Source organism: Elephas maximus, chromosome 16 (assembly GCF_024166365.1).
Source record: "Elephas maximus indicus isolate mEleMax1 chromosome 16, mEleMax1 primary haplotype, whole genome shotgun sequence".
Classification (NCBI taxonomy): Eukaryota; Metazoa; Chordata; class Mammalia; order Proboscidea; family Elephantidae; genus Elephas; species Elephas maximus.
In genome coordinates, this window is record NC_064834.1 from 45,533,127 (window position 1) to 45,546,552 (window position 13,426).

Sequence of the window (13,426 nt, forward strand, 5' to 3'; positions counted from 1 at the left end):
ATGCACCAATAAAGAGACAAAGAGTCTCAGACTGGATAAAGAAACACGATCCGTCTATATGCTTTCTACAAGAGACACACCTTAGACTTAGAGACACAAACAAACTAAAACTCAAAGGATGGAAAAAATATATCAAGCAAACAATAATCAAAAAAGAGCAGGAGTAGCAATATTAATTTCTGACAAAATAGACTTTAAATCCACCACAATGGATAAAGAAGGACACTACATAATGATTAAAGGGACAATTGACCAGGAAGATATAACCATATTAAATATTTATGCACCCAATGACAGGGCTGCAAGATACATAAAACAAACTTTAACAAAACTGAAAAGTGAGATAGACACCACCACAATTATAGTAGGAGACTTCAACACACCACTTTCGGAGAAGGACAGGACTTCCAGTAAGAAGCTCAATAGAGACTTGGAAGACCTAATTGCTGCAGTCAATCAACTTTGACCTCATAGACTTATACAGAACACTCCACCCAACAGCTGCAAAGTATACTTTTTTTTCTAGTGCACATGGAACATTCTCTAGAATAGATCTCATATTAGGTCATAAAACAAACCTCTGCAGAATCCAAAACATCAAAATATTACAAAGCATCTTCTCAGACCACAAGGCCATAAATGTGGAAATCAATAAGAGAAAAATCAGGGAAAAGAATTCAAATACTTGGAAACTGAACAATACCCTGCCCAAAAAACACTGGGTTATAGAAGACATTAAGGAGGGAATAAAGAAATTCATAGAATGCAATGAGAATGAAAACACTTCCTATCAAAACCTCTGGGACACAGCAAAAGCAGTGCTCAGAGGTCAATTTATATCAATAAATGCACACGTACAAAAAGAAGAAAGAGCCAAAATCAGAGAACTGTCCCTACAACTTGAACAAATAGAAAGCGAGCAACAAAAGAATCCATCAGGCACCAGAAGAAAACAAATAATAGAAATTAGAGCTGAACTAAATGAATTGGAGAACAGAAAAACAATTGAGTTAACAAAGCCAAAAGCTGCTTCTTTGAAAAAAATTAGCAAAATTGATAAACCATTGGCCAGACTAACTAAAGAAATACAGGAAAGGAAACAAATAACCCAAATAAGAAACGAGATGGGCCATATCGCAACAGACCCAACTGAAATTAAAAGAATCATATCAGATTATTACGAAAAATTGTACTCCAACAAATTTGCAAACCTAGAAGAAATGGATGAACTCCTAGAAAAACACCACCTACCTAAGCTAACAAAATCAGAAGTGGAACAACTAAATAGACCCATAACAAAAAAAGAGATTGAAAAGGTAATCAAAAAACTCCCAACAAAAAAAGCCCTGGCCCGGACGGCTTCACTGCAGAGTTCTACCAAACTTTCAGAGAAGAGTTAACCCCACTACTACTAAAGGTATTTCAAAGCATAGAAAATGTTGGAATACTACCTAACTCATTCTATGAAGCCACCATATCCTTGATACCAAAACCAGGTAAAGACATCACAAAAAAAGAAAATTACAGACCTATATCCCTCAAGAACATAGATGCAAAAATCCTCAACAAAATTTTAGCCAATAGAATACAACAACATATCAAAAAAATAATCCACCACGACCAAGTGGGATTTATACCAGGTACGCAAGGTTGGTTTAATATTAGAAAAACCATTAATGTAATCCATCATATAAATAAAACAAAAGGTAAAAACCACACGATCTTATCAATTGATTCAGAAAAGGCATTTTACAAAGTCCAACACCCATTCATGATAAAAACTCTCAGCAAAATAGGAATTGAAGGAAAATTCCTCAACATAATAAAGGGCATCTATACAAAGCCAACAGCCAACATAATTGTAAATGGAGAGAGCCTGAAAGCATTTCCCTTCAGAACAGGAACCAGACAAGGATGCCCTTTATCACTGCTCTTATTCAACATTGTGCTAGAGGTCCTAGCCAGAGCAGTTAGGCTAGACAAAGAAATAAAGGGCATCTGGATTGGCAAAGAAGAAGTAAAATTATCTCTGTTTGCAGATGGCATGACCTTATACACAGAAAACCCTAAGGAATCCGCCAGAAAACTACTGAAACTAATAGAAGAGTTTGGCAGAGTCTCAGGTTATAAAATAAACATACAAAAATCACTTGGATTCCTCTACATCAACAAAAAGAACACCGAAGAGGAAATAACCAAATCAATACCATTCACAGTAGCCCCCAAGAAGATAAGATACTTAGGAATAAATCTTACCAAAGATGTAAAAGACCTATACAAAGAAAACTACAAAGTACTAGTGCGAGAAACTAAAAGGGACCTACGTAAGTGGAAAAATATACCTTGCTGATGGATAGGAAGACTTAACATAGTAAAAATGTCTATTCTATCAAAAGCCATCTATACATACAAGGCACTTCCGATCCAAACTCCAATGACATTTTTTAATGTGATGGAGAAACAAATCACCAACTTCATATGGAAGGGAAAGAAGCCCCGGATAAGTAAAGCATTACTGAAAAAGAAGAAGAAAGTGGGAGGCCTCACTCTACCTGATTTTAGAACAGATTATACAGCCACAGTAGTCAAAACAGCCTGGTACTGGTACTGGTACAACAACAGGCACATAGACCAATGGAACAGAATTGAGAATCCGGATATGAATCTATCCACCTATGAGCAACTGATATTTGACAAAGGCCCAGTGTCAGTTAATTGGGGAAAAGATAGTCCCAGATAACTGGGAGCTCTTAAAAATCAAACACCTATGCTTATCTAAAGACTTCACCAAAAGAGTAAAAAGACCACCTACAGATTGGGAAAAAATTTTCAGCTGTGACATCTCCGATCAGCGCCTGATCTCTAAAATCTATATGATTCTGTTAAAACGCAACCACAAAAAGACAAACAACCCAATCAAAAAGTGGGCAAAGGATATGAACATGCACTTCACTAAAGAAGATATTCAGGCAGCTAACAGACACATGAGAAAATGCTCTCGATCATTGGCCATTAAAAAAAAAAAAAAAGATTTTTTTTTTTGAGAAATGCAAATTAAAACTACGATGAGATTCCATCTCACTCCAACAAGGCTGGCATTAATCCAAAAAACACAAAATAATAAATGTTAGAGAGGCTGCGGAGAGATTGGAACTCTTATACACTGCTGGTGGGAATGTAAAATGGTACAGCCACTTTGGAAATCTATCTGGCGTTTTCTTAAAAAGTTAGAAATGGAACTACCATACAACCCAGAAATCCCACTCCTCGGAATATACCCTAGAGAAATAAGAGCCTTTACACGAACAGATATATGCACACCCATGTTTATTGCAGCTCTGTTTACAATAGCAAAAAGTTGGAAGCAACCAAGGTGTCCATCAACGGATGAATGGTTAAATAAATTATGGTATATTCACACAATGGAATACTACGCATCCATAAAGAACAGTGACGAATCTGTGAAACATTTCATAACATGGAGGAACCTGGAAGGCATTATGCTGAGCGAAATGAGTCAGAGGCAAAAGGACAAATATTGTATAAGAACGCTATTATAAGATCTTGAGAAATAGTATGAACTGAGAAGAACACATTCTTTTGTGGTTACAAGAGGGGGGAGGGAGGGAGGGTGGGAGAGGGTTATTTACTGATTAGTTAGTATATAAGAACTACTTTAGGTGAAGGGAAGGACAATACTCAATACATGGAAGGTCAGCTTAACTGGACTGGACTAAAAGCAAAGAAGTTTCCAGGATAAACTGAATGCTCTGAAGGTCAGCAGAGCAAAAGTGGGGGTTTGGGGACTATGGCTTAAGGGGACTTCTAAGTCAATTGGCAAAATAATTCTATTATGAAAACATTCTGCATCCCACTTTGAAATGTGGCGACTGCGGTTATCAAGCGGCCATCTAAGATGCATCAATTGGGGGTCTTAAATGTTATCAAGCGGCCATCTAAGATGCATCAATTGGTCTCAACCCACCTGGATCAAAGGAGAATGAAGAACACCAAGGTCACACGATAACTAAGAGCCCAAGAGACAGAAAGGGCCACATGAACCAGAGACTTACCTCATCCTGAGACCAGAAGAACTAGATGGTACCCGGCCACAACCGATGACTGCCCTGACAGGGAGCACAACAGAGAATCCCTGAGGGAGCAGGAGAACAGTGGGATGCAGACCCCAAATTCTCATAAAAAGACCAGATTTAATGGTCTGACTGAGACTAGAAGAATCCCAGCAGTCATGGTCCCCAAACCTTCTGTTGGCCCAGGACAGGAACCATTCCCGAAGACAACTCATCAGACATGGAAAGGACTGGATAATGGGTTGGAGAGAGATGCTGATGAAGAGTGAGCTACTTGTATCAGGTGGACACTTGAGACTGTGTTGGCATCTCCTGTCTGGAGGGGAGATGGGAGGGTAGAGAGGGTTAGAAACTGGCCAAACGGTCACAAAAGGAGAGAATGGAAGAGGGAGCGGGCCGACTCATTAGGAGGAGAGTCAACGGGAGTATGTAGTAAGGTGCATATAAGCTTATATGTGACAGACTGACTTGATTTGTAAACTTTCACTTAAAGCACAATAAAAATTATTAAAAAAAAAAAAAGATAATAAACTTATCCATAACACAAGTTTTGTGGCCTTAACTCTTTTCAATTACTTCAATTCCCTAGGATAGTTCTCCTCTACCCTGACTGCACTTTAGAACCATCCCACCCCAGACCAACTGAATCAGAGGCTCAGAACCTCTGGAGGTGGGGACCAGTCATACTGGGTTTTATTTCATTTGAACTCTCCCTGGATGATTTTAAAGTACAGCCTGGGTAAGAACCATTTTCACTGAACACTGTACTCTAAGTTCCAGAACAGCCTTCCTGGGGAATTGCTTGTCTTTAATTATCTAGGGGACACTTGATTCTGTTTCCTCTGGGCAAAGATATCCCTTTCTTTTTTCTTATTGTGCTTTAGGTGAAAGTTTATGTTGCAAATCGTTTCTCTTTCAAAGATTTATACACAAATTGTTCTGTGAGATTGGGTGCAGTCCCTGTAGTGTGTCAGCACTCTCCCCCTTCCTTTACACCCTGGGTTCCCCATGTCCATTTGTACGGTTTTCCTGTCCCTTTCTGCCTTCTCGTCTTTGCTTTTGGGCAGGTGTTCCCCATTTGGTCTCATGTATTTGATTGAACTAAGAAGCACGTTCCTCCTGTGTGTTATTTTTTGTTTTATAGGCCTGTCTAATCTTTGACTGAAAGGTGGACTTCGGGGGTGGCTTCAGCTCTGGGTTAGCAGGGTATTGGGAGCTATAATCTCAGGGGTTGCTCCGGTCTTTGTCATAGACTAGTAAGTCTGGTCTTTTTTGTTAATTTAAATTTTGTTCTGCATTTTTCTCCCGCTCTTCCTGGGACCCTCTATTGTGATCCCTGCCAGTGCAGTCAGTGGTGGTAGCCAGGCACCATGTAGTAGTTCTTTGGGGCTCAGGCTGGTGGAGGCTGTGGTTCATGTGGTCCATGATGCCTTTGGACTAATATTTCCCTTTTGTCTTTGGTATTCTTCATTCTCCTTTGCTCCGGACAGGATGGGACCAATAGATGTATTTTACGTGGCTGCTCACAAGCTTTTAAGACCCCAGACACTACTCAGCAAAATAGGATGTAGAACATTTTCTTTATGAACTATGTTTTGCCAGATGACCTAGATATTTCCCAAGACCATAGTCCCTAGCCTTCAGACCCAGTAACTTGGTCCCTCAAGGTGTTAGGATATGTCTTGGAAGCTTCTATGACTTTGTCTTGGTCAAGTTGTGCTGACTTCCCCCAATACTGTGTGTTGTCTTTCCCTTCACCAAAGTTAACACTTGTTCACTATCTAGTTAGTGATTTCCACTTCCCACTCCTTCCCTCCCTTGTAACCATCAAAGATTATTTTTTTCTGTGTGTAAACCTTCTTATAATAGTAGTCTCATATAATATTTGTCCTTCTGTGATTGACTTATTTCACTCAGCATAATGCCCTCCAGATTCATCCGTGTTATGTTTCAAAGATTCATCATTTTTCTTTATAGTTGCATAGTATTCCGTTGTGTGTATGTACCATAATTTGCTTATCCATTCATCTGTTGACGGGCACTTAGATTGTTTCCATCTTTTTGCTATTGTGAATGATGCTGCAGTGAACATGGGTGTGCATGTGTCTATTCATGTGATGGCTATTATTTCTCCAGGGTATGTTCCTAGGAGTGGGATTGCTAGATCGTATGGTATTTCTGTATCTGACTTTTTAATGAGGTGCCATATTGTTTTCCATAACAGTTGTACCCACAACCTCTCCAACATTCGTTATTTTCTGTTTTTTTAATTAGTACCAGTAATGGGTGACATGGTATCTCATTATACCTTTGATTTGCATTTCTGTAATGACTAATGATCAAAAGCATGTCTTTATGTATTCGTTAGCAGCCCGAATGGCTTCTTTGGTGAAGTGTCTATCCTTTGCCCATTTTTAATTGGATTATTTGTCTTTTTGTTGTTGAGGTGTCAAAGTATTCCATAGATTTTAGATATGTCAGATAGGTCGTAGCCAAAAGTTTTTTCCCAATCTGTAGGTTCTCTTTTTATACTAAGGTGAAGTCTTTTGGTGAGCATAAGTGTTTAAGTTTTAGGAGCATCCAGTTATCTAGTTTATCTTCTGGTGTTTATGCATCATTAGTTATCACTTTTATAATACTTAAGCCATGTATTAGGGTCCCTAGTGCTGTCCTTATTTTTTCTTCCATGATCTTTATCGTTTTAGGTTTTATATTTACATCTTTGATCTATTTTGAGTTAGTTTTTGTGTATGGTGTGAGGTATAGGTCCTGTTTCTTTTTTTTACAGATGGACATTCATTTTTGCCAGCACCATTCGTTAGAAAGACTATCTTTTCCCCATTTAATGGACTTTGGTCTTTTGTCAAACATCAGCTGATCATAGGTGGATGGATATAAGTCTGGGTTCTTGATTCTGTTCCATTGGTCTATGTTTCTGTCATTGTACCAGTACCAGGCTGTTTTGACTACCATGGCTGTATTGGTCCTGAGATCAAGTAGTGTGGACCTCCTACTTTGTTCTTTTCCTCCAATATTTTTCTGCTTATCCAGGGCCTCTTTCCTTTCCATATAAAGTTGGTGATTAATTTTTTCATCTTGTTAAAGAATGCTGTTGGTATTTGAATTGGGATTGCATTATATCTGTAGATCACTTTGAGCAGAATTGGCATTTTCACAATGTTAAGTCTTCCAATCCATGAGCATGGTGTGTTTTTCTATTTATGTAGGTCTCTTTTCGTTTCCTGCAATAGTGTTTTGCAGGTTTCTTTGTATAGCTCTTTTATGTCCCTGGTTAGATTTATTCCTAAGGAGAATAATTTTTTTTTTTATTAACTTTTATTGAGCTTCAAGTGAACGTTTACAAATCAAGTCAGAGTGTCACATATAAGTTTATATGCACCTTACTCTGTACTCCCACTTGTTCTCCCCCTAATGAGTCAGCCCTTCCAGTCTCTCCTTTCGTGACAATTTGGCCAGCTTCCAACTCTCTCTATCCTCCCATCCCCCCTCCAGACAGGAGATGCCAACACAGTCTCAAGTGTCCACCTGATATAAATAGCTCACTCTTCATCAGCATCTCTCTCCTACCCACTGTCCAGTCCCTTACATGTCTGATGAGTTGTCTTCGGGAATGGTTCCTGTCCTGGGCCAACAGAAGGTTTGGGGACCATGACCGCCGGGATTTCTCTAGTCTCAGTCAGACCATTAAGTATGGTCTTTTTGTGAGAATTTGGGGTCTGCATCCCACTGATCTCCTGTTCCCTCAGGGGTTCTCTGTTGTGCTCCCTGTCAGGGTAGTCATCAGTTGTGGCCGGGCACCAACTAGTTCTTCTGGTCTCAGGATGATGTAGATCTCTGGTTCATGTGGCCGTTTCTGTCTCTTGGGCTCTTAGTTATCGTGTGACCTTGGTGTTCTTCATTCTCCTTTGATCCAGGTGGGTTGAGACCAATTGATGCATCTTAGATGGCCGCTTGTTAGCATTTAAGACCCCAGACGCCACATTTCACAGTGGGATGCAGAATGTTTTCCTAATAGAATTATTTTGCCAATTTACTTAGAAGTCCCCTTAAACCATGGTCCCCAGACCCCCGCCCTTGCTCTGCTGACCTTTGAAGCATTCATTTTATCCCGGAAACTTCTTTGCTTTTGGTCCAGTCCAGTTGAGCTGACCTTCCATGTATTGAGTATTGACCTTCCCTTCACCTAGAGCAGTTCTTATCTATTAATTAATCACTAAAAAACCCTCTCCCACCCTCCCTCCCTCCCCTCCTCGTAACCACAAAAGTATGTGTTCTTCTCAGTTTATACTATTTCTCAAGATCTCATAATAGTGGTCTTATACAATATTTGTCCTTTTGCCTCTGACTAATTTCGCTCAGCATAATGCCTTCCAGGTTCCTCCACATTATGAAATGTTTCACAGATTCGTCACTGTTCTTTATCGATGCGTAGTATTCCATCGTGTGAATATACCACAATTTATTTACCCATTCATCCGTTGATGGACACCTTGGTTGCTTCCAGCTTTTTGCTATTGTAAACAGTGCTGCAATAAACATGGGTGTGCATATATCTGTTTGTGTGAAGGCTCTTATTTCTCTAGGGTATATTCCGAGGAGTGGGATTTCTGGGTTGTATGGTAGTTCTATTTCTAACTGTTTAAGAAAACACCAGATAGATTTCCAAAGTGGCTGTACCATTTTACATTCCCACCAGCAGTGTATAAGAGTTCCAATCTCTCTGCAGCCTCTCTAACATTTATTATTTTGTGTTTTTTGGATTAATGCCAGCCTTGTTGGAGTGAGATGGAATCTCATCGTAGTTTTAATTTGCATTTCCCTAATGGCTAATGATCGAGAGCATTTTCTCATGTATCTGTTAGCTGCCTGAATATCTTCTTTAGTGAAGTGCATGTTCATATCCTTTGTCCACTTCTTGATTGGATTGTTTGTCTTTTTGTGGTTGAGTTTTTACAGAATCATATAGATTTTAGAGATCAGGCGCTGGTCGGAGATGTCATAGCTGAAAATTCTTTCCCAGTCTGTAGGTGGTCTTTTTACTCTTTTGGTGAAGTCTTTAGATAAGCATAGGTGTTTGATTTTTAGGAGCTCCCAGTTATCTGGTAGGAGAATAATTTTTAACAGTTCTTCAGCCACATAAAACACTGGGCTGTACAAGGATAAAGATCAGACTGTGTGGCCTTCCCACAATGTACTCTTTCCCTCCAAGCTTGAACATGAGCCTCTTCATCCTTCTTAACTCAGAGCTTACTAGTCAATCAGAATTTGCACATGAGCAGATTGAAGTCTGCTGGCCATTCTAGCGGTTGGCTTCCAGTTCTTAGAGCATCAGGGTGGACCATGTGGCCAAGAAGATACCTTCGGCCCTCCAGCCTAAGGCCTTCCTTTGCATGTTGAGCAAACTCCTTGGTCCCCTTCCCCTGGCCCTTGCTGTTGGCCTTGAGGTCTTATCCCTCTTTGGGTGTGAAGAAGCATGGAGAGCCTAAAACAAGAGAATGAGAGCCTACTACCCTGAGCCCTGTAACAGAACTGGTGTAAGCCACTCATTCCATGCCATTCCTGCCCTGTCTTATCCAGGGATCTTTGTGACCTTCTGCAGGGCCAGGGTTTCCTCCCCACGGGAGGACTTGTAAGGCGAGGAACAAAGAGAGGCCTTTAAGAGAGAGCCGCTCCTCAAAACCCCAAGGCAGGCTTCATGTGTATTCCTTTTCTCTTTACACTAGAAGTTCCACCCCTGCTTGGCACAATGGCCTAATATCCTTGCAGACTATATTATCCTTAACTAATTTCAGAATTCCTTTTCCTTTTTGGGGTAGTCCAAGGGGAGCAAAACTTTTGAGCTCCCAGTGAAATTAAGGCATATGATGAAATGTAGCTGGGATCATATAATGTATGGGCAATTCAAAACTGATTGAATGATTGTACACAATAGTCAGTGTTAATAAATAATTCTCCTGTTTAAGAGGAAGTTGCTGTGAACAAGTAGGGGTCCTATTGCCCAACATTTTATAGGTGACTTAAATAGAATCAGAGAAAATAACAGATATCAAATTTCATAGATTATCAAACACATGCTACTGTGAGGGGTTTTTGTTTTTTTAAATCAATCAGTCCATGAAATTCAGTGTATACAGTCACAAAGTACTCTTGGAGTTTTGGAAAATCTATAAAATGTGAGGATATAAAGTTAGGAAATATTCCCATGGGCCACCCATAAAAAGCAGCCTTACTTCATTGTCACCCCCATGTAAATAATCATGTGGATGTAAAGGGAGGACTGGGGAGTGGGTGACACCAGCTCTTCCGTGGAGGTGACCGTGCTCACCAAGCTACCCTGGAAGCTATATGTCCTGACATATTCCTGTAGTGGTACTTGTATGTTTAAATCAATCCATTTGCCTTGGCCCCATGGAGTCAATAGCACAACATCTATTATACATCAAGGCCTGGGGTGAAGGAACACAGTTTTCTTGAGGTTTTTCTGCCCCCCACCCTTCTCAGAATATTCTGGTTTTCCTCCAACTGAGACGTAACAGGGCCACGTGATAACTCGTAGTTGCATCATTGGCAGGGGCCTGAGGAGAAGGGTGTCTACTTACTCCAGGCCAGACGGTGGCAGCCTTCTCTCTGTCACCCATCACAGGAAGGCAGCAAAGGGAGCTTCTTCACCGTGACTGACCTTCACCCTCTTCTAGTTCAGCCTTTTGCCAGTACCCTGTACAATAAGAGGGAGAAAGAATAGATCAATAAAAGTAGTCATAACAATGGGTAGAAATTTTTTGAGTTCTCATAATGTATCCGTGTTATGCTTTATAATGAGTGCCTCAGTTGTAAAATGAAACACAATTAAAAGGTTGTTACTCTTATTATTTATTCCTCAATGAGGAAACCAAGTCTCCAAGGGGTTAAATATCTTGCCCAAAGCCTCACAGCCAGTAACTATTAAACACAGACCTCAGACCCAGGTCAGTCTGGCTCCAGAGCCTTGTCTCAACCACTCTGTTTTACCACCCAGAGTCAGTAGCCAACAAAGAAAACAGTGCTCTAGGCATGCTGTCAAGAGTTTATTAAAAGGAGAATTCCCAAGAAGTTAGATCAGATGAACATCGAGCCCTGTGAACCTTCCGTTAGAAGATGACTGAGTATTTCCAACGCGAGAAAAAAAGAGATTCTCTTGGTAAAGACTAGGTTCCTGTGTTACAGGATTACAAAGAGCTAAATTCGAAGGCTAAAAAACCTGAAAGGTTTTAATTCAGTAAAAGCTCTCATTCCAGCAGTGGGAAAAGTAGTTACGCTGTCTGGGGATTACGAAGAAATTGTGCCATTGCCCAGAGTGAACATAAACAATCATTTTTAGACAGAAGAAAATTCTTAGATCTTCCAAAAAGAATTATGCAATACTCCAGAGTAGGCTTCACTTATAAGTTGAACATCAAACATATCCAGACAACCATGTAACATGGACTTGATTTGAATGAAAGTTTTTTGCCTCTCTTCAGAGGTGTGTCTCAATTTGCCTTTGCTTTTTCTTTAGATTTGGACGACTGAGCAAGGCACCAAACCTATCACTACAGACTATTTTTTGATGGAAGAAAAGTATTTTATACCTAAAGAAAAGCATGAATGCAGGAAACAGCCGTTCCAGAGAGCCATTGGTCCCGAAGAAGAGATCGTGCAGGTTTTAAGCAGCTGGTTTCCAGAAGAGGGATACGTTGGCAGGATTGTCTTAAAAACCCAGCAGCAGGAAGTAAGTGTGTCCAGGAGCAGCGCACACAGAAACATCTCAGTATTGGAGTAACCATCTCACCACTCACCACGCCCATCTAATTTAGAATCTCCTGTAATTCCAACTCAACCTATGTTATTCTTCTTATGTAAATGTTGAGAAATTATTTTATCAGAGGGTTATCTCTGAGTTACAGAAATTCAGTCTAAAAATCCTCACTTATTAAACCAAGGGAGCAAGAATGTAAAGAATTAAAATTCCATGTGTGTGTCATCAGCTGTGGGTCCGGTATTTTTAATGTGTGAAAAGACATCATTGTGAGGGTTATGTTAGTGTCTAAACCAAAAAACCAAACTCATTGCCATCAAGTCAATTCTGACTCATCGCGACCCTATAGGACAAAGTAGAACTGCCCCATAGGGTTTACAAGGAGCAGCTGGTAGATTCAAACTGCCATTAGCAGCCACGTTAACCACTGAGCCACCAGGGCTCCTATTGTGTAAAGTAAGGCCTATATAGGTATTTTATGTTTAAGAGTTAACTTGCTTTCCTATTAGTACCAATTTAAGTCATAACTAATAAAAGATTCTATGCTTACAAACAAAACAACAGTATTTCTTTGAATATATGACTTCCCACAAAGTAAGAATCATTTTGCTACCTAGGTCAGAATTAATAAAAATGTACATAATGTATGCTAATATTCCCATTGGAGGATTCCTGGTGCACAGTGGTTAAGCACTTGGCTGCTAACCAAAAGGTCAGTGGTTCAAATCCATCAACTGCTCTGTGGAAGAAAGATGTGGCAGTCTGCTCCTATAAAGATTACAGCCTTGGAAACCCTATGGGGGCAGTTCTATTCTGTCCTATAGGGTCGCTATGAGTTGGAATCAACTCAATGGCAATGGGTTTGGTTTTTGTGGGATATTTCCGTCCTCATTCCCATGAAGGAAACAGTACAACAACTACCATGTTGGCTCTGGATTGGTTGGCTCCTTTTTGACCTTGCTGATGGAGCACCATTGGTTTTTTAATTTGTTTCAGAATCTACTGCTAAAAGCCCACTAATTTACTGCCATTTCTTAAAGTGACATATCAGGTCATTGCTCTAGTAGAGAAATAATGCCTCATGAGATGCCCTTAAGGAGACAGTTGAGTCACTTCAACGATTTGATTAAACAGATATTTTTTGAACACCTAATACATACCAGGCCCTTTTCTGGACGCTTGATCTGCTCCTTGTAGGCATTTCCTGTAATAGGGCTTGTCTGGTAAAATGCTGATTGGTGGTTCATGCTGGCTGGGGCACAACAGAGATGACAGAGAGCCAGTTTTCACCCTCTACTTTTTGTGAACAGGGCTTGCAACCTCTACAGAACTCCGGCATCTCCTCTGGGAACCAGAACTGCCTCCTTCCTTTCCTAACCTTGCCTCGGGCCATAAAAAGACACTTAATTGAGGCAAAGAAATATAATTGTCTCTCCAGCCTCCCCTCCCCATCAGATACACAGATTGCTAAAATTGAGAACAGGCAGTTCTAATAACAGTTGCTTTATAGGAAAATAACAGATGTCTTTGCTGGATACTT

At 40.2% G+C, this 13,426-nt stretch overlaps 1 protein-coding gene across 4 annotated transcripts in view; it reads left to right on the forward strand.

The window, feature by feature from the left end:
- The window catches only part of PLCE1 (phospholipase C epsilon 1), a 351,870-nt gene that overhangs the window by 328,184 nt on the left and 10,260 nt on the right, over positions 1-13,426 (forward strand). For all 4 annotated transcript variants that reach the window (XM_049855298.1, XM_049855297.1, XM_049855300.1 and 1 more), the window contains one exon: positions 11,647-11,859. In XM_049855298.1, coding sequence (XP_049711255.1) covers positions 11,647-11,859 — 213 coding nt within the window. The remainder of the gene's footprint in view (positions 1-11,646; positions 11,860-13,426) is intronic.